Below are 23196 nucleotides of genomic sequence, written 5' to 3'. Positions count from 1 at the left end.
ATGAAATAAAATTATTTGGCTATACATCAAAACGACGAAATGGGTGTTTTGGTGCCCCTTACTGCATGAAATATTATACCTAATTACGCTGAAATCTATTTATCTGTTGATCTATATATCGAACTAGGGAATCAACCTAGTCATGTCCAAAGGGAAACAAGATGGTGTTTTTGTTGAACGAAAGCACAGGAATTAATAAGAGTAAACCGAGACAGCATTCACAACCATTGACAAGGGAGGTACGGATGTCACGCTGTATTATTGACTCAACAGCGGCAGAGCAATGACGTAAGAGATATGCAAGAACCTTCCTTGTCATCCGGCCAATAAACTTTTATTATGGCGCAAAATCATTTCATTCTGACGATTGGCCTATATTGAAACGTGCCTTCCGATGGCCCTTCAGAGAGACAAGTTAATCAAATAAAAGGTCGAATGAGTTTTCAGTCAAGAGAAGGAAAGCCTACGGGAACAGTACATGATTCACGCAGCCGGAGAGAGAGTACAGTTTATTCTGGGTCCTAATCCCAGCGTCAACAGTCATTCCCAAACGAAGCGTATGAGACTTTCTGAAGCTACCGGTAGATCTTGGAGGAACAATGGACCCATTATTCCTCCAAGCGGCAGATACCCCATTCATGTTACTGAAACTTAGTTGTGCCAAAGAAGGTCTGGATGTGACATGGGGATGGAATTTCCAAATTGCTCAGCACAGCGACTTACTAGGACGAATCGCCCGTAATCCTTCAGCGCCACATGGGCGTGGCGTGTGCGGACGATGGTGGGCGTGGCGAAGGCGTGGCGACAGAAGTGAACCACACCCGCTAGTTGGCCAGCGAGTGATGTGCGGGCAGTGGTGGGTGTGTGTCGTGGCCGGAAGTAGAGGACAGCACGGGCGGGGTCATCCTCCTCTTTGGTACATGCCCCACTATCGTATACCACCACCGCTGGCACGCATCGCCTGCGAGGAAAAGAAAAAGCTTTGATCAATAACAGTAGCCGTGTCAACGCCAAATTCATGAAAGGCTCATCTGCCTTTCCTACAGATAATGGTTACCTGGACATGTGGTATATAAGCACCTTTGTAAGGAAGCATCTACAAATTGTGAACATTGACGCTAAATTTTCTCATTATCCCTAAAGACCTACGTTGTTCTTTCAAGAGAGACAACTTTTGAACGGCCGTTGTGCTTTGTATTTCATAAACAATAATTTCAGATGCTAAGTTAAGTTGGAAATTCGTTTGTATCTACAAAGATACCCATCTGGATGACAAATCGTTGTTTATAAACAGAAAAGAGATAATAAATATGTGAAATTCGTTTGTATTCTCCAAAAAATACCAATAGGATGATAAATCGTTGTTTATAAGCATAAAAAAAATGAAAAATAAACCGGTGAACTTAGAAACAAATTCCATTGACTCTAAACTCAAAAGGTCAACGTCAAATTCTAAAGATGATTTGCAATGCATAATATCAGGTCGTTAATCAACTGGTTCAGTTAAGGTCAAAAAGAAAATACAATTTGGGAAGGCAGCGTCACTGTTCAAATATTCATAAACACAGCACTCGGTCACACTGTACTGGTGCTACCCAGATCTTCCATTCATTTTCACCAATAACTATAATCACACTCGCATACACACACACAGGCGATCATATGCCCTACAATAATTCATAATACTAAAAGCACTTATATAGTTAATTGAAGCAAATACAAATTATGTTCATGACAAGAGAACTATGTATGAATGAATTTAATATATATAGTTATACACACACAACATATATATATATATATATATATATATATATTATATATATATATATGTCTGTATATATATATATATATATATATATATATATGAGTAATTATATAATATATATATATATATCTATATATATATATATATATATATATATATTGTATATATATAAGAACAACTGAATTTGCGACAAATACTGGGACTTTCTCCGCTTTATTGCCAATATTACTTTAGATGACCTTGAAACAGTTTTAATATGGTGACGACGAATGTTGTCAATTGTCAAACTTGGTTTAACTTTCCCCCCTTTTGAGCCAACAGACAATAACTGCAAAAACTATTATATAGTGATAATACAAACATTTGGAAACAATGAAAACTGCTGATGCAGATGAACCTCGAGCTCCATGAACTCATACTCCGGAGAAGGGACTGTGGAATACTGTCTACGATTCCACAAACACGGATTCGACAGCGATGTGGAATGGAAAAGTAAATGTGAAAGGTGCCGTGTCTCTGGAGGGGTTCCGCGCGTTGCCCATGGGTATTGTTTGTAGGTCAATGAAACGACTAATATTGAGGACGTTTCTGCATTTGGGTTCATCCACGATTCAAAAATCTAAACGTGAATGTGACAGCACCAGCTGTGCTGTTTTAATTATGTGACGCCACCACAAAGAACGAAAAAAATGTTCTGGTCAAAAGTAGTATTCAATCAGACTTTCGGTTTCTTGATTGTCTTTACGATAATGAGCTACAAACATCTATCAAGGTATCCAAAACTGATTAAGATATTTCACTTTCAGGAAATAAGGCAAATGAAATGTCCCGGAAGGTACATGATATATCGTATCAGCAGCAATTTCATTTTCGCAAATGATACTGAACGAAAGCATTTAACTACTGTAACTAGCAAATGACTTTTGTCTCACTCTGCCATAAGACTTACAAAATAGCGATTTGCATATAGCTATTTTATTCTTTTATGATAATGATAATGGTACAATTCCATATTGGTTGTTCTCAACACTATCCCGGACCGGATCACGAATTTTTGAAACAGAATTAAGGAAAAGTCGATCACATTCTGCTGTGTCTATTTCAACAACACGTATCCAGACCTGGAAGGAGCAAACCCCAAAACCTTTCTGGTTTCACCTTAGACATTTTGCTTGAGTTGTTAGACGCAGTGCTCACAGACTGCGATTTTAAAATGCACCAAATTCGAACTTTCATAGGATACTAATCTACGCTTTCATAAGTAGAATATCAAGTGCGCTTTTCGCAGAGTACTTTACTATGGAAGTGTAGGTTCATATTCACGTCGAAACATGTTACGTATTTATTTTTATATTCATTTCCTATGAAAAAAATTTAACTTCCTGGAGGCACGAGTTTTGAATAATCAAAGTGGCCGTTCGATTCCTCATAATGATCGGGAAACTTATTCCACGCTTGCGGCGGCGCTCCTGCGGTCCTACCTTCCAAAGACATCAAATGCGCAAACTAGAACCATTCGAAAACGGAAACACAAATCAAGAGGAATCCTGATTCCCCATCATAGCTGTGTATAATATAAAGCTTCAAGACACACCACTGTTACAGAAATAAACATCAACAGTCAGACTCGCAGCTGCAATGTCCTCTCATCTATAATGACTACTTTCGTTTTCAAGATTAATGATCTAACTTCTGAAATATGTCTCATTTAACATATGAAATACTCTGAATCTACAAAGCTATCAATATTCGGCAACAGGAAAATGTTCTCATTAAATCATTATGTAGTAAAACTTTCCAAATCAAGAAACGAAGTTCTTGTGGAGCAAAACTGAAGCAAGGCGGTCAGCCGTTTTAACAACTGTAAGAAAAACCACTGATGACTGCTATGAAATCGGTGGATGTAAAATAAATACGTTAAAAAACAAATTTTAAACTAAAGTATAAAAAAGTCAAAGGATAGAAACAGATGTCAGCAAATCAAAAAATAGTAAGAGAAGCAAAGACAAAATGCAGATGCGAGGACAGCGGCATACAAAAGTGACAGGGTTATCCAAAGCACAAAAAAGTAACAACATTGAAATATACGAAAGCAAGGATGTCAAGGATATGGCCAACAGGAGGCATTTGGTAGCCGACCAAATTACATCATTAGTAACAAAATTTCAATACAACAGTAGCAGCATAGTCAAAATAATTCTTCAGAAGTAAAATAAAAGCAGTGGAATGCCTACGTAATTAAAGTAAAACAAATATTAGCAACAAATTCAGAGTGCAGAGAAAGGTGGCAGCATAGAGAGAGCGAACATTATTGCTACAATGATCAAGTATGCAGATTGCAGGAATATGTAAAATCATAAGCATCTGGAAAAGTAAAAGCAACGTGGCGGCAAGAATAACGATGCACGAGGATTGCAACCAAATCAAAGTACAGGGTTCGCATCCAAATAAAAATCGAAGTATGCAGAACGCAACGAGGACATTGTACAGGGAGAGCAGTAGTTACGACTATCGAAGAAAAGATAAATCAAAGTATTAAGATGAGACAAAACACAATCAAAGAGACAGTCAGGACTAGTGGTAGCAGTCAATTCTTATCATCAACAGAGCAGGGAAAAGGGTGACCTTGGAGACAAGGTCGAATCAAGAAAAGTGATGGAACAATCCAAGTTAAAGGATGCCAGAAGTCAAGTAGAGAAACGACATTTAAGTGAAAAATGGGTAAGAATGACAGGCAGCCATTCGAAGCAAAGAAACGGTATCAGAATTAAAGCAAAAGGGAAGCATGTGTGCAATATATCGAAAATGATCAAACGTAGCCACGTCGGGCAAGCCAGCCCAACTCAGTGCCAGTTCCAATCCGGATAAACAGGAAAGGTTGGAGTCAGGAAGGGCGTCTGTAAAAGGTCTGCCGAAACCAACTATGAAATGGTCTGTTCAAGACAGACTCCGGAGGCTCATTAAAGAGAGTGACCTAACGAGGGATTAAGCTGAGATGGGAAAGAAGACTGAAAAATGATCAGTCCAATTACAAGCGCTGTAGTGTATTAGAAGTCATGCACAGATGTTGTAGCACAGCAAAGCTACCAAGGAAACAGCAGTCAACTTGCGTGCTTAGGTACTGCAGTGAACAGTTAAGTTGGTGTGCTGTGATAATGTCAAAATACAACTGAATTTCATATTTCTGTCTACTTCAATGTATAAACGAATGCAGGTCGACGAGGCCCATTGTCATAACAAGTTACTAACCGAAATAAGGACATCGATATCTTCATTAAATTCTTATCATTTGTCCACATTTGAACATTTACGTCAATTTCCCTTCCAGTCAATGAATTAATCTCCATTATTCTGGTATATTCTAGACCTCTTTTACGCTCGGGTATCAACATGCAAGGAAGGAACACCATTAACCAACCAGCAGAACAGGTATTCGTCAAAGTGTCTAAAGATATTAATGACCCAAGCGCAGTCATATTCCCCACAGAGAAAAACAGTATTAAAGTGAGTCTGTCCCACTTATCATTTTCATACATCAGTACCTGAAAATATAAACTTGAATATACCTAATACAGACAAAGTCAATGAAGTGGAATGAAAAATGCCCTAGAGCAATGGTTCTCAAACGGGGTTGGAGAAGGGGAGGGGGAGAGAGGAAATACCTCCTAAGGGGGGAATTTCAGAGTTGGGGGGGGAGGGGAGTGTGGCAACAGAGTGGCAGGTTCAAACTGGTTCTAAGATCACACAAAGCGCCGTGTGCATCGGTCCGCACTACTGAGGGGTCATACCTCGATTTCTCTCCGCTAGTTTGGTATTTTGTTGCATATTACTTAGAATGCAACTCTTGCGGGAGACAATTTTTAGAAAAGGGGGGAGGGATATGAATGACATTCTGACATATTGTGAAAGGGTGTATGGCCCGAAAGAAGTTGAGACCCACTTTCTTAGAGGAATGTCAGGATCCTAACAACAGCAAATTTCTGTGCATGAGAAAAATTAGTTTAAGATATTAATTTAGCTCTATATAAATATCAAGACTATACTGACACCGATGGTTCACACTCCACCTCACGGGAAAGAAATATGAAGATCAGCATCCATCTCAGAAATCTGAACTGCTATTGCGAAACTGATGGGGGTAAATATTTATCACGCCATCCCTCAAAACAGAATTTATCATCAAGTGTGACACAGTACTACCTTCGTTATTATTGTTGGTAACCTACTTCCTCTACCATAAAAATACCATTGGTTAATAACTTGGCACTATATCAGCACCCTGAACATCTGCTTTGATCAGCTGTGGAATGATCGCATGTGTAAAATATAAGAGCCATGTTCACAATGAGAGATGCTGCCATAACGTATGAGCACCAACAGCACTGTAAATTAATTTATCTCATTTTTGGGAAGCCCTTGTAAATGCCCAGCTTCTTGACACTTCCAAACACATGCCAATGAACTCAGCTCCAGCTTACATTGTTCCCCGGTCTATGGTTAGGCTCTGAGATTGATATTAAATGTGTTTGTAGTCTTTTATTAGTTCCTCGTTGTACGAGTGGTTTTCGCACTCAGCTATCAATCCGGTGGTCTGAAGTTCGATTCTCGGCTCAGCCAACGTGGAATCAGAGGAATGTATTTCTGGTGATAGAAATTCATTACTCGATGTAATGTGCTTCGGATCTCACAATAAGCTGTAGGTCCCGTTGCTAGGTGACCAAAAGGTTCCTAGCCACGTAAAAATATCTAATCCTTCGGGCCAGCCCTAGGAGAGCTGTTAGTCAGCTCAGTGGTCTGGTCAAACTAAGATATACTTAACTTTTGTAGTCATTGATGTTAACTCACGGTACCACATTTGAATGCAAGGCCCGTCTTTGACCCTCTAGGCCCTAATTCCCAAAGGAGGGGCTGGGGCCCCCCGCTATCAAGGTTGTGGTAGGTAGGCTATGACCCCCTTCTCCCCTGGTCGGCAAGTCAAAAGGGCGTACGCCTCCTGCTCCCTTATATTGTAGGAAACCCTTGGAGTCCCACTCCTAGGGGTGGGTTGTCCCTTACTACTGCCGGTGCTTTATGGCCCCTTATTGTACAGACTGTTTGAACCTATAGAAACACATCTACGTAGATGTCAACTCTGAAAGTTGTAAAAAATGAGGGGGTATGAAAAAGAGGGGTTATGACCCCTTTAGAAACAGCCCTCGAATTTCGGATTTTTACTAAAATCTTCCCGGGGGGTTGGGGGAGCAGAGTATGGCAAAAATTTGGTAGCCCTAGTTTTCATAGTCTGGGCGTACATAGCGAACAAACAAACAAATAGAAAGACAAACAGACAAACATATTTTCTTATATGTATATATATATAATATATATATATATATATATATAATATACGTATATAGACACATATATGACTACTAAATATATATATATAATTTTATATATATATATAGATATATATTAATAGTATATATATTATTATATATATATATATATATATATGTGTGTGTGTGTGTGTGTGTGTGTGTGTGTGTGTGTGTGTGTGTATGTTTGCACAACGTTGTTCACGTCAAAATAGTAACTGAAAAGGAAATTTAATAAAGTATAACCATATTTACTAATGGAAAAATTAAAGATTAAGATTATAGTAGAGCCTATGATCCCCGTTAGACCTACCTAGTTATTCTTTCTCTACAACACACAGATCACGACTCTCTAAAAGAGAGAGAGAGAGAGAGAGAGCAGGTGAGTTGCCCTGCCGATTGACACTATCTTTGCCGAAGCTTTTGTTGCTTCAACACAGCGCACCTGACACCCACAGTTCTCGCTCTCCCCTCCGCTTATTATTCAGTCAAAGAAATCAATTTGTCAGCGCCTGTCTCTCTCTTTCTCTCTCTCTCTCTCTCTCTCCACTCCAGCCCCCTCGCCAACTGGACGCATGAAAAGGAGATAGTGTCATGACAACGACACAAGTATGATTTCTAGAGAAGCAGAAGATAATATCTCATTTAAACAGGCAAATAAATGGAGTTCATATGAATCCCACGCCGAAGATCGAAGTCGGACTTTTTACGTGTCTATATAAATGTAAAAGATCGTCATTTCAAGACTTTGACAATTTTTTAGTTCAGCCTGTTTTCAGCGTAATAGATTTGTATCGAGAAAATACCTTCACAGTGGTAAAAAAATAACAATCAAGATGAATTTAAGAAAATGACTCGACAGGAGGCTTACTATATAATAAAAGTGTGGTAAGTTTTGTAAGCTTGTCAGGTGCTGTCGGTGTGGAAGGTAACTAGTGTCTGTTTGTGCCATAATTCATGCTAAAAATATATATAATATATATATATATATATATATATATATATATTATATGGACACATATATACAGTATGTGTGTTTGTGTACGTGTTCATGTGTGTAACTAAGCTATTTATTTCTCCTAATAGGTGATACCTCTCAAGGAAGATAAGACAGCGACTAACATTTGAACGTCTTGATTGTGGTCGAGCCCTCACGTATAGAACACTTGCCGCTTCATACCCCTACACAAAAGGTTCACCAGCAGAACGTCGGATCCTCTTCCACACACTGCGCCATTCACAATTACTTTCCAAGCACTCTTCCACTTTCTATATATTGAGATCCATCCCATACAATGCCTTTCACATCACCCATCCGTACATTTCTACGTCTTCCTCTCCTCTTCTTACCAACACCAGTAAATTGTATATACGAGGTGTGGCTATTAAATAACGAGACTAATTAAATAATTCTCCTTTATTTATAAGTATTACAAATTTAATGCTTGTCCCCTTCAGTATACTGCCCATTTGCACTGATACATTGCTGCACTCTTCTTTTCCATTGCTGCACTGGAGCACCCTTCATATTCGCCAGATTTAGCACCGTGCGACTTTTGTCTTTTCCCAAAAGCTAAATCAGCGCTTAAAGGGATATATATATATATATATATATATATATATATATATATATATATATATATATATATATACATACATACATACACACATGCACATAAATATATAATCTCAAGTATAAAAAGCTCATTAAAACACTCTGGTTTAAAGCTAAGGACTATATTTCGGTGGACTTACTTCCACTGTTTGATAAGGGGGGAAGTAATTCCACCGGAATATAGTCCTTAGCTTTAAACCAGTGTTTTAATGGGCCTTTTAGACTTGAGACATATCCTGTTTTAACGAGAAAATTTATTTACATATAATAATAATAATAATAATAATAATAATGGAAGGAGGGGATATAAAACACCAAGAGATGAAGGACACGATCAGGAAAAAATATATGCAGAGACTCAAGGCGATACTCAAGTCAAAACTCAACGCCGGAAATATGATAAAAGCCATAAACACATGGGCAGTGCCAGTAATCAGATACAGCGCAGGAATAGTCGAATGGACGAAGGCAGAACTCCGCAGCATAGATCAGAAAACCAGGAAACATATGACAATACACAAAGCACTACACCCAAGAGCAAATACGGACAGACTATACATAACACGAAAGGAAGGAGGGAGAGGACTACTAAGTATAGAGGACTGCGTCAACACCGAGAACAGAGCACTGGGGCAATATCTGAAAACCAGTGAAGACGAGTGGCTAAAGAGTGCATGGGAAGAAGGACTAATAAAAGTAGACGAAGACCCAGAAATATACAGAGACAGGAGAATGACAGACAGAACAGAGGACTGGCACAACAAACCAATGCACGGACAATACATGAGACAGACTAAAGAACTAGCCAGCGATGACACATGGCAATGGCTACAGAGGGGAGAGCTAAAGAAGGAAACTGAAGGAATGATAACAGCGGCACAAGATCAGGCCCTAAGAACCAGATATGTTCAAAGAACGATAGATGGAAATAACATCTCTCCCATATGTAGGAAGTGCAATACGAAAAATGAAACCATAAACCACATAGCAAGCGAATGCCCGGCACTTGCACAGAACCAGTACAAAAAGAGGCATGATTCAGTGGCAAAAGCCCTCCACTGGAGCCTGTGCAAGAAACATCAGCTACCTTGCAGTAATAAGTGGTACGAGCACCAACCTGAGGGAGTGATAGAAAACGATCACGCAAAGATCCTCTGGGACTATGGTATCAGGACGGATAGGGTGATACGTTGCAAACGAAACCAGACGTGACGTTGATTGACAAAGTCAAGAAGAAAGTATCACTCATTGATGTCGCAATACCATGGGACACCAGAGTTGAAGAGAAAGAGAGGGAAAAATGGATAAGTATCAAGATCTGAAAATAGAAATAAGAAGGATATGGGATATGCCAGTGGAAATCGTACCCATAATCATAGGAGCACTAGGCACGATCCCAAGATCCCTGAAAAGGAATCTAGAAAAACTAGAGGCTGAAGTAGCTCCAGGACTCATGCAGAAGAGTGTGATCCTAGAAACGGCACACATAGTAAGAAAAGTGATGGACTCCTAAGGAGGCAGGATGCAACCCGGAATCCCACACTATAAATACCACCCAGTCGAATTGGAGGACTGTGATAGAGCAAAAAAAAAAAAAAAAAAAATAAAATAATAATAATAACAATAAAATTAGCCCTCAAAAATGCCAAAAGGTAGAAAGTGAATGCTGTATTTCAGTGATCAACTGTCTCCCTCTAGAAGCCAGTATAGGAAGGCAGTCAGAATTACAGAAAAGCGCTATTTGTACCAAGAGCTGCAGAGGTCAGCTGTTACATCACTTCGGTTGACAGCTTCTTAATTGCTAGTTGGAGGAAGATTTTATCTATACTATCGGAGTTCCAAGCTCGTTTTGAGAGGTTTATTGTATTTCTTTGTTAAATCAGTGTTGATCCCACCATCTGTTACAAATTATAAATGACAAATCCCTGTTTATTCTGTGATAATGGCTATTTATGTGGTTAAAAATAGCTGAGCTCTGTTGGCCATATTTTTAACCACTTGTATAACCATAATCACAGAATACACTAGAATTTGTCACACAAGTATAGTTTCTAGCAGCAATTGTCAGTTCAAAAGCCAGATGGTAGAATCAGCAGTGATTAAACAAAGAAATAACAGCTACCTCTGCAACTCTTGGTACAGATGCCACTTTCCTGTAATTCTTACTTCTTTCATATACTTGCCTCCAGAGAGAGAAAGTTGTTCCCTGAAATATAGCATGAACTCTTGCCAGTATGTCCATTATGCACAGAACATTCATAAAGGAGAATTCCTTTGCTTTGTTAGCTATTACCAAACAAACTGAAATTCCTTTAGGATATCAGAACTGTATACCGTCACCCAGAGCTGAAAATAACTCATCTCCAATCAAATTAAAGTTTTAGTTTCCTGTAAAAGAAAACAGCCCACACTTTTGCTGTCTGCCCTCAGATTTGAAAAACTACCGAGGCTAAAGGGATACAAAATGGTACGTTGATCATCCGCCATCCAATCATCAAACATACCAAATTGAAGCCCTCTAGCCTCAGTAGTTTTTAAGAGGTGTCAGCCGCTGAGTTATCTTCATTTGATTACATCTGGGGAGCAACTGAGCACTACCCGGTCATGGCTGAGCATTTCATACTGCAGTACATAGAGCTTCACACAGCATTGTATGCCGTACAAAAAACTCAGTTTCTTCGCGCAGTTTTGTAATGATATGTCATATAAATGAGAAAATCTACAACAGCAATACCACAAAAAAAAGTTGTAATTAGTCTTTTTCCTCTCTGAATGTAATTCGATCCATTTGTTTGTACACAAGTATTATTATTATTATCATTACTATTCAAAACGATCGAACTCTCACATGAAAGTAGCCTAAAAAGTCCATACCATGCAAAAGAAACTCCCACAGAAACTGCGAAACACAATAAAATCAGGATTAACAACACTCGCAAATAATATATATATATATATATATATATATATATATATATATATATATATATATATATATATACAATGTGCGTTTTTGTACTTAGCTCTAATTTTGAGAGTATCAGTGCCATCGACAGTCAGCCAGGGCAGAAAGTCACAAATATATTTGTTCTTTTCGCTTCGAGTTGAATCCCTTCGTGCCTCTCACTGACGCATTTTTTGGTCTTTTTTTTCGTTGGAGTTCGTGCTCCTGAAAGTAAGAGTCACATCTTTTCCATTCCTTCCCACGCTTCTCCCCTCATTCCACCCTCCTACTCAACGTTGTCAAGCGAAAACCATCTCAATTTCGCTTAAACGACTCAAAAGATATTTTATATTGAGCTCATCTAGGTGAAGGACTAGGCTGTCGATAACAAAGCGAAAGAGTACAATGGCTGTCGCCGAACAATGCCTTCAGTCCTCACCCCTCCCTCCTCACCCACCAATTCCTCGAGTCCCCACCTCGTCTCTCCTCCCTCCCTCCCTGCTTCCTTCAACTCATATGAACCTTCCTTTCCCCCAACACTCCCCTGACCCCCCCCCCCCCCCCAACCCCCCCCCCCCCCCAAACCTCCAACCTCAACTGTCAACGTTGTCATCTTCGCGTTTTCTGTTAAGACGACCTTATTCGTTAACTTGCCTTCATATATTGTTACCAGTGCTCTGCCTTTTTTTACCTTAGAGTAAAAGGAGTCAAAGCAAAATCATAATCATGCTGACCCAGTGGAGTATCACGACCACACATGATGGCGTGTCAGGTCTAGTGATTCTTCACTCCGAATCCCTCAGAGAATGCAGGGAAGCGAAGGTGGGCAGCCCAGCTCCTCCTCATGTTTTATCCTGCCAATTTCTGACCGACAAGAAAGCAAATGCATTGATGCCACTTTCCTCTTTGCAGTCTTTTAAATAGCAACCTCTCATACAACTTCTGAATATTCCAGTCGTGCTAAAGATGACAGAATATTCTAGACGCAATGAACGTGGCTATGCCAATATTGTTCAAAAAGGACATTGTTAGGTTATCAATAGAGACTGCAAAAAGGCTAGCACCTTAGTCACTTTCCTCAAGAGATATTCTAACAGGATAGCCTTTGCGGAAAAACATAAAAGTGAAAAAATGCTCCCCAAATGCAATAAAGTGAAAATGAGTCGGCGGCTGGCACCCCAAGAGGTGCCAGACGCACGATCCATGGCTAACATTAACCTTAAAATAAAAACTACTGAGGCTAGAGGGTTATAATTTGGTAAATTTGAAGATTGGAGGGTGGGGGATCAACATACCAATTTTCAGCCCTCTATACCTCGGTAGTTTTTGGGGGAAGACAAAAAATTGTGGACAGAAAATGCCATCTCAATAGGTTCTTTTTACAGAAAAGAAACTATTGAAATGGCGTTTTCTCGCTTTTTGCATATAATTGAAAACAGGAATTCTATCACCAATTCATCATTTCACATTTTCCAAAAATTCAAGTCGCTAATGGGGAGGCGACATTTCAATTTATGGGAGTCACTTTTTTGTTTAATACCTTCGCGCAGACGTCTGGAATCGATAGTTTCGGCAGTTAGAGCAACTTCTTTGCCGCTGGAAATTTGGATAGCTTTGTTATTATGGAAGGGGGTGGGGGTCGGACCAAGCAGTGTCAATTTACTTTTTCGACAGCTAAGTCTATGCTTGATGGTGTCTTGGAAATACTTAAAAAGTTTGTATTGAACACATTAGCTCTCGATTTCTTCACACTTTTTGGATATGATTGTTACTGGAATAAATAATGGAGTAATTCTCACGCCCGTAGCAGGATTCGAACCTGCGGCCGGAGTATCAAAGCGTGGTCACGTTACATCGTGACGTTCTATTTATATATATATATATATATACTATATATATATATATATATATATATATGCATTTACACACAAATACACACACACACATATATATATATGTATGTATGTATATGTATATATACACACATAAACATGTATATTCTGATGGAGATCATTCGTATGCGATGCAATCTATCTCCCTGGACTCAATTACGAAGGGACCCTAAGCTGGGTTGCCATGTCAACCTTATTTGATAATCAGATTTACACGTATTCTCTGCAGGGTCCCCTCGCTGCATTGTCTACCGACACAGAAGAGAGAGAGAGAGAGAGAGAGAGAGAGAGAGAGAGAGAGAGAGAGAGAGAGAGAGAGGAATTTCCCTGTATACAGAACTTGAAGGGTCTCAGCGAAATTATTTTACGGTTCATTTCTCGATCTTTTATTCTCGTTTATTGTACCTGTCTTCATCCATTCAGTAATCAAAGATATTGTGAATGGTTTAACTTTCCGCCCCACCCCCTCTTTTTTATTTAGTTTTAATTTTCTATAAAGGAAAACTGTTATCCCGGCTTTGTCTGTCCGTCCGCAATTTTTCTGTCCGCCCCCAGATCTTGAAAACTACTGAGGCTAGAGGGCTGCAAATTGGTATGTTGATCATCCACCCTAAAGTAATCAAACATACTAAATACCAGCCCTCAGGCCTCAGTAGTTTTAATTCTATTTAAGGTTAAATTTAGCCATAATCGTACCTCTGGCAGCGCTATAGGTACCAACAACATAAGCCACCATCGGACCATGCTGAGTTTCATGGGCCACGGCAAAGGGTTTTAAGGGCCGTGGATGAGGCCACCATCAGACAGCAAAAAACGGCGCATTAGTTATTTGATTTCTTTTTTCAGCTTTCCTTGTGAGTAAGTCCAGTCACTGGATAACGGCCCACTACCCTTCGTTGCACGATATCCAAAGCTTTCACGAGAGGAAAAGAGACACTACAACGACTTCCTCTTGTCGGGAATGTCATCCTTCCTCCCCAAGGTATTAAAGGCCATTGTTCCATGTCTATTTAGTCCGCTTTAATCTTTGAGGTTACTGTGTGTGTGTGTGTGTGTGGGCAAAGAGATAGAATGTAAACAAGAATTGCTGTATGTGTACCCACCCACCCACACACACACACACACACACACACACACACACATATATATATATATATATATATATATATATATATATATATATATATATATATATAACTGCGCATCCACATCCGCACAACGAAGGGCAGTGGCGGGTTATCCAGTAACTGTTCTTATTCATAAGAACAGCTAAAACAGCAATGAATAAAATAAAAAGGAAAACAGAACACTGCCCTGAATGTATGGTCTCTACGACGTGAGAATGAAACACCGCTTAGTTCTTGAATTTAAAGCGAAGAGCCCATAGATTTCCCGTAGGACACGGACTGGAACACAGTCTGCTACAGACGGATAAATTCTATGTGAAGTCATGCACCGATAGGCTCTTTGCGGCATTAAAAAATAATTAGAAGCGTTTGATTGGAACCCCCTATTGTGTTTTGTAAATAACCACCATTACAGTGGAAGATAACGAGTTTCATCTATCGCAGACTAGCGTCTATTACTTATTGTCGTAGATCACCGTTTCTGTACTTGAGAAAAAGCGAAAGAAGAAATAACTGGTCCTCATGCACTTTTTTTTTTTTAGCCCACAATTTTGTTCCCACATTTATCCTTTCTCTGACTTCTCTCATTCGTTTATGTGTAAAAGTCTCGTGTGGTTTAGTTGGCAGCGCCCTTTGATTTCAAGAACAAACACAGATCCTGAATTCGACAGGAACTTGTACAGCAGTCGAATGCAACCTACGTCCCCTAGCAAGTGGGTGATGAGTTCCGGACTTCTGCGTCGAACTCAAACGAGTAAAAAACTCGCCGAAGAGTCGAGTTTTCTGTACAGTGTATAAGACTGTATGACTCTCTCGATATGCTGCAGTATGAAACTCTCAGCCACGACCGGGCAACGCTCAATTGCTCCCCAGATGCGGTAGAGTGAAAATGTGTCACTGCATGAGCCATGGCTAACCATAACACACCAATTTGCAGCCCTCTAGCCTCAGGAGTTTTTAGATCTGAGGGTGGACAGAAAATTGTGGACGGACTTTTAGATTTCTTTTACAGAAAACTAAAAGTACTGCTTTGATTCCTTGTCGGTGCAAAGGCAGTTATATCTAATATATTTTCTAGGGATAATTATTGTTTAATAATGTTATGAGTGAGTTCGTGGTAATTTATCATATAAATTAATATGTATACGCATATGAATTTTTAACACATCACCGTGATCCATATACATGCATTAATCTACAAATGTCCTGTAATATCTAATTAGGTCTACCTCAGAGTTATTATATTATCATATATGTTAACCGAAGGGGAATTTTTTAGTTGAAAATAATTTCGTCCTCTCGTGGATTCGAACCAGCGGACAGAGGAGAAATCAGGACTTCAGTGACATTACCGACTCGGCCAACACGTGAGGTATAAGTTCATACCGATTCCGTCCTTACAAATCACTGTCGAACTCAGGTATTTGTAATTAGAATCGATATACAACCCCCTCTGCCATGTTAACAAAGTAGGATGTTTGCCTCATGTAGCCATATTATGAATTTTTATCACATCACCGTGATTCATATACATGCATTAAGCTACAAATGTCCTTTCTCGTCTGTCCGCTAGTTTGAATTCACGAGAGGACGAAATTATTATCAACTAAAAAATTCCCCTTCGGTTAATATATATGAAAATATATTAACTCCGAGGTAGAGCGAATTGGATATTGGATATATAAATATATATATATATATATAAATTATATATATATATATATATATATATATATATATATATATATATTTGTATATACATATAGTAAATAAAATAAAATCTTGAACACTTCATAAAACTAGTTTTTGTCTTTAGTATCTTGAAATTTTTAAAGAGAGTGAGTTTCTACGGTTATATGATTTTCGGTGTAAAACCATTTAGATTTAAATCAAGACTGAAATATGGATGGTGAAACTGCAGTGTGAGCTTTCAAGACTCTCGTAATTGTTTGGAACTATATAAATTTCCACAGGTCATTTTGGGCTCACCAGAGCACAAGCGCAAATGCTATTATTAGTACTAAGAGAAGAAACCAAACACAGTCAGAAGTGCCTCGTGACGAATTCCGAGGAATCCTTCCGTATCGTCTACAGGTTCACCGAACTGATGTCGTGACACCTGATAAGTGAAAACCTCCAACTCTCAATACTGACCTTTATATTCATCGCCCAAATCAACTGCTGCCTCAAGATTACGTATTTCTACTTCATTTCTAGTTTTCTGTGAAAGAAAACTATTGAGATGGCTATTTGTCTGTCCATCCGCACTTGTTCTGTCCGAACTTTTTCAGTCGGCACTTTTTCTGTCCGGCCTCAGATCTGAAAAAACTACGAAGACTAGATGCCTTCAAAGTGGAATGTTGATCGTCCACCCTCCAATTATCATACAATCCAAGTTGCAGCCCTCTAGTCTCAGTAGTGTTTATTTGATTTAGCGTTAAAGTGAGGCATGGTCGTACGTCTGGCAACGCTATATGACAGGCAACCATCGAACCGTGGCTGGAAGTTTTATGGGCAGAGGCTCATACAGCATTATAAGCTATACTGAAAACTCGAAGGCGCCGAAGAAACTTCGGCGTATTTCATACTCGCCTCCTATTCGTTGTGATTTCTTTAAGATGACGGAGGAATTTTTTCACTGTAAAGACGTTCAGAGGTTATTGTCCTGATTTGTAAATGCATATGAGGCTATTTTTTTTTTCATATGTTCGCTATAGTCAATCTGTTCTTTTCTGGCATCTACCTTCTTCGCAAACGATCCTCCTCCGTCGGGTAGCGAAGAAGCACTTTTTTTTTCTTTTTTTTTGACTTGAAATCGTCCTTCTGGTCGCCTGGTCTCCCTCCAAAAGCTCATTCTATGTTGCTGCTCACTATTCTCTAATCTCCTTTTATTCCCCCTTCTGTCTTTCGTCTTTTTCCATTGTGAAAAACAATTTCTTTTCCTAGTTGATGCACGAAATAGTTCAGACAAACATGTGTTCAAATAATAATAAAAAAGATTACCCACTACTTCGTATTTTTCTTAAATTTGAGGCTTTTCCTCTTTTCAGTAAATCTGGGTGACAAAAAAACATATCTATCAAGCAGTCAACAGCAATCTCATTTTATGAATCTCTTTGACTTTCACTGACTTGAGCAAAATACATGCTTTTCGTAAGTGAAGCAATTTTCTCTTTTATCAGATATCTAATTTTTTCTTATTGTTTCCGGCATTTGTATTCTCTCTCTCTCTCTCTCTCTCTCTCTCTCTCTCTCTCTCTCTCTCTCCTCTTTCCATCTTCTCTCTCTCTCTCTCTCTCTTTCCAGCAACATCCATCCAATCCCCTCACGATAGAGGGAGCTGTGCTGCCCTCGACTGGAAAATCAATACATTTTCCCCTCGTCAAATAAACAACCGGGTTCCAATCTTAGATGATAACAGACCCCGGCTGACGATGAAATATCTACCTTATTTTTAAGAGGGGTTTCTGCCCTTGTATCTAATATGAATAGAAATAAATTTTACATATACGTCTGGAGAGAGAGAGAGAGAGAGAGAGAGAGAGAGAGAGAGAGAGAGAGAGAGAGAGAGAGAGAGTCATCAATAATACACCACAGGGTCGCTGGACTTCTCACGATCACTATATTACGGTAGCCTTTCATCGCCTCCCTGACTGAATACAAAAAAGAACGATCTCTCTCTCTCTCTCTCTCTCCTTCGTCTCGTCTCTCTCTCCTCTCTCTCTTTCCAATTCTCTCTCTCTCTCTCTCTCTCTCTCTCTCTGCTGTGGTGAACATAAAGGATATAGCTGAGCTAATGCGACAGACTAAAAAACAAACAAGCAAAATACAAACAAACATATAAACAAGCAAAAACCAACTAACAAAAACACGCGTTCCTTCTTATTGCTTCGACTCGTCAGTAACGAGTCCAAGGGAAGAATTTCCAGGCAATGTGAGTTTTTCAAAAATGTGACCTGATGAGAATGACTATTTCCCATTATTTATTCGGGACAGGTGTGTTCAGAAAGGCAGTTGTGGCCGTTTATCCGACTGACTCGGCACATTCACTGCAGTTCACATTCAATCTTCCCGGTGTCACGGAACATTAATGCCATTACGCTCGACGGGCAGATACGTGACAATGCGACGGTATTACTCTGCTTCTTAAGGATTGTACGGTTAATACCTCGCTTCTTGTCTCTGTATCTGCTTCAGGAGTCATTCATTTACCCGAATCAACGTTATTTGCAGTCAATCATAAATAACTGTACACAGATTTTTAAATGTGAAGTAAACTGATCAGTAATTGTACGTCACGATAAATAGTTATTATGCCGTACTCAGACACACACGTTATATATATATATATATATATATATATATATATATATATATTATATATATGTGTGTGTGTGTGTGTGTGTGTTGTGTGTGTGTGTGTGTGTGTGTGTGTGTGAGGGGAAGGTGTTATGTAGGTAATTATGTGACTGTATGTCTGTTTTGCGTGAGCACTGATTTTAATCTTATAGCATCGATTGGTGTCTGGCTGTTGAACACAGCACTGGAAGAATTTCCACTGAAACTGGTTCAACAGAATGAATGAAAGTGCTTTTTCTTGGAATGTAAGCAATGGCATTGCACATGAACCTATTTACAATTTTGCCATTACAGGCGGTGCCGCTAAAAATACTCGGGAAGGAACAACGGAACGCTGTCTATTAACCTCCCCAAGCTGACGGCGATTCAAGATGAATCAACACATCGGAAATATGACTCATCTTCGTGGGTCATATTTTGTGACATATCCAAGGAGAGATGTTTTCCTTCAGTGGCTGTTGAAAAATAACAGACATCAGTTTTAGAAGAAAGCAAGGCATATTTCGCACAGACGATCAAACCCCTCTCCAAGCTATGGGACATATTTCCCTTAAACATATCACTGGTAAGAAAGTGTATGAAATGGACAGTATTGAGGACACATTTGTCCAGCGACCATCCCCTGAAGGAAGAAATGGATTCTGCTACCTCTAACAACTGTTGTGGTTAAGGACTCTAGTGATTACGTTCACAAGGAGAAAGTGCTTGTGAATGAAAAACTCTCAACAGAAATGGTTTAAAAACCCAGTTTTGAGGGACATACAGTCATTTCATCAGAGGGGTGAGGGAGGCACTGATAAGAATTAGGGAAAAAGAAGATAGAAGTTAAGAATGGAAGTTCCTTTCAGATGAGAGCCCAAAACGAAGACTGGAGAGGCTCCTTCCTGGCTAACATCACGGATAGGAAGGTATCTAAAGCGCATTTGGTTCACAACATAGACGAAGTTAATCGCATTTATGTAAAAAAATGGTTAAATTCGCTTATAGTTTTGATGTATCATTGTTCACGAACGTACCAGTTAGATGAAAGTGTAATTCCAAAGTTACTGGAGACAGCCTTAAGAATGAATGTGATTAAGCGGGGTTGAGAAGCACTTTATTCAAAAAAATGAGGTTCATGGGGGCGGAAGAAGTGAGAAAAATGAAGATACTTGGCTCGAGATAGTTAAGTGGGTTAAGTATGCAGACGACATCTTAGTAATATACCGCAGGGAGAAAGACAAACTGGTCAGTCATTAGGATGAATTCGACCAGATTAACGAACAGATCAAATTCAGCTTAGAAGAGGAGAAAGAAATGGCAATACCCTTCCTGAACGTTAAATGTAAAAGAACAGGTATAATACTACGATGTAGTGTACGCAGAAACGACACACGTAAAAGCTTACGTAAACATGTATTCGAGCCACAAGAGGGACATCAAGATAGGGATTAATTACTAGGAATGCAGCCCGAGTAGCTATTCACTTCTCTGGAAAAAGCGGGGAGGGAGACCAGACTCACTGGTGGCAGAAGGGGAAACATTACTATGAGGAAAGGCACCAAGATATAAAGATGCTAAGAAAAAAAAAAGAAAGGTACGATTGTTGTTCCAAACAATATCACCATTAAGTATCTAAACAAAGAACTGAAAAATATAGGAATAGTTGGAAATTAAGACTGAGGTACCTGGAAATAAAATCCCCACATAGGGGGAGGAGAAAAGGGGTGGGGTCTACATAACATCTTGTGATAATAGTATAAACTATAATTTTGGTCCAAGTGGCAAATCGTGCAAGGAGAGAGCAAGCAAGCATAAGCAGAACATTCGTTGCCACAACCAACCCTCGGCGCTGGACAAACACTTGGGGAATGATGACAAACTGTGAAAACACAATTTCATGTTACAGCAACAAGGATAAAATAATGAAGGTCATCGTAGAGTATGCCCTCGTCGACTACTATGAAAAAACGATGGCAGGCAACATAGGCAATAATTTCGGGGACAAGATCACATCTTAAATTATATACCAGACTTTTAAGAAAAACATGTGAACAAATGATGGACAGGATGGAGATAATCCAGACCAACGAAGGATTAACCGTACGACCGAGGAGATCAAGAAGAAGACTGCAGGGAAGGGCAGCAGGAGCTGAAGATCAACCGGTAGGTCATCCTCATCCTAGGGATCAGAAGAAGGAAAACATAACAGGTGTTGGGTGGAGCTGTGATCTCCTCAGTGTATCACTACCTGACGACGAGATATATATATATATATATATATATATATTATATATATATATATATATATATGTGTGTGTGTGTATATATACATATGCATACACCACACACACATGCATACACACACACATACATACACACACACACACACATATATATATATATATATATATATATATATATATATATATATATATATATATATATATATACACTAAAATCAGAATACAGGCAGTCTAATAAATCATCTGTGTAAAGTGTGGATTGAATCTTGCAATATTTCTGCTTTAAGATATTAATAAGACTCATCAAGCGAATAGTTTTCCAGTTTTCTTTCAACATCTACAATCACCTCCAAGTATGACTCCTGGTTCACACTCCTTCCAATTTATCAAGAACGAAAATTGGACAGAGTAGATAAATCCACATACATTTCAGAGTACAGTTTCTGTACAAACAAGGTACGTTTTGATAAGAAATTGGGCAGATATGCACGGTTCACCAGACTCCTCACTGCAGTTGGGAATCCCTGATATAGTATATATATATATATATATATATATATATATATATATATATATATATATATATATATATATATATATTCTACACAGAAGTGTAATGGAAACAGTTTATCTCCAAGCACTCGGGACTTCTTAAAATTCTGCTTCCCTCCATCTGCAATAATACTCGAACCCTAAGAATTCCCGTGGGATTTCAAGCATAAACAATTCGCTTTTATCTGCCAATCACCGAAAGAATCCCAGAAAACACTGGTAGCGATTTAAAACAAAATCCACGAAATATATCGGGAAGCAGATAGAATAAAAAGTAATAGAATAAAAAACAGCGGAGTCCAAAGATCCCTATATTTCTGTATGGCATCAGGAGAATGACTTCAAACGGATGATTGGAAAAGTTTGACAAAGCCAGGCAAGTCGGGAGCCCTGGCCTTTCTTTCTTTCTTTCCGTTTCCGGGGTCTCCAGTCAATCTCATCCTCATGGAAGGGAACCCAAATGGGGAATTTCCCCAAAGTATCTGTTTACTTTTCCCCAACGTCTCTAAACTTATAAAAACCCATCTCTAAAAGAGGATTTTTCGTTTTCTGTAAAAGAAAACTATTGAGATGCCTGTTTGTCTGTCCGTCGGCACTTTTTCTGTCCGCTCTCAGATCTTGAAAACTGCTGAGGCTAGAGCGCTTCAAACTGGTAAGTTGATCATCAACCCTCCAGTCATTAAACATACCAAATAGCAGTCCCTAGCTTCAGTAGTTTTAATTTCATTTAAGATTAAAATTAGCCATGATCGTGCTTCTGGCCGCATATGGTGCCAAAAAACACAAGCCAAAAACACTGGCCACCACGGGCCGCGGCTGAGAGTTTCATATAGCATAATATGCTGTAAAGAAAATCCGATAGCGCTGAAGAAACTTCGGCGCATTTTTTGCTTTTGTTTCTATGATAGGAGGTATAAACGTTTCGAGTGTCGCACCTGAGCGTCGGGCGAAGTATTTCTCCAGACGATCGTTGCTAATTTGTTTCTGAGGTTACCTAGGCTGCTGCTGAACAGAGTATCCAAGGAGCAATAATATAAACCTATGAACCACATTCCCGAAAAAAAACATCAATAACAAACGTGTTCTTAGAATCAGGTCTATTGGATCTGGTCAAAGGTCAGACGGGCATCACAGCTTAAGGACCGCAAGAGAAGAAGGATTTCTGAAAATCCCCCCCACTGAACAAGGAGGACTGAGGGTCAGCAAGCATCCCGGGGCGAGATCAAGTCCAAAAGATAGATATATAAACAGGTCACATCACCGCGCTGAAGATCATGTCACGCTATCTTTACTGAAAGAAGAGAGATAGATCTTGGTTTAGGCTACTGATGCTTGCATATTAAAAAACTTAACAAAA

General features: G+C 39.1%; 1 protein-coding gene across 6 annotated transcripts in view; it reads right to left on the bottom strand.

The window, feature by feature from the left end:
- Positions 1-23196, bottom strand: part of LOC135224573 (uncharacterized) — a 281440-nt gene that overhangs the window by 44430 nt on the left and 213814 nt on the right. For all 6 annotated transcript variants that reach the window (XM_064263703.1, XM_064263700.1, XM_064263702.1 and 3 more), the window contains one exon: positions 724-961. In XM_064263703.1, coding sequence (XP_064119773.1) covers positions 724-961 — 238 coding nt within the window. The remainder of the gene's footprint in view (positions 1-723; positions 962-23196) is intronic.

This window comes from Macrobrachium nipponense, chromosome 12 (genome assembly GCF_015104395.2).
Source record: "Macrobrachium nipponense isolate FS-2020 chromosome 12, ASM1510439v2, whole genome shotgun sequence".
NCBI lineage: Eukaryota > Metazoa > Arthropoda > Malacostraca > Decapoda > Palaemonidae > Macrobrachium > Macrobrachium nipponense.
Note: the sequence above shows the minus strand (reverse complement) of the source record. Positions and strands in the feature narration are given on the sequence as shown.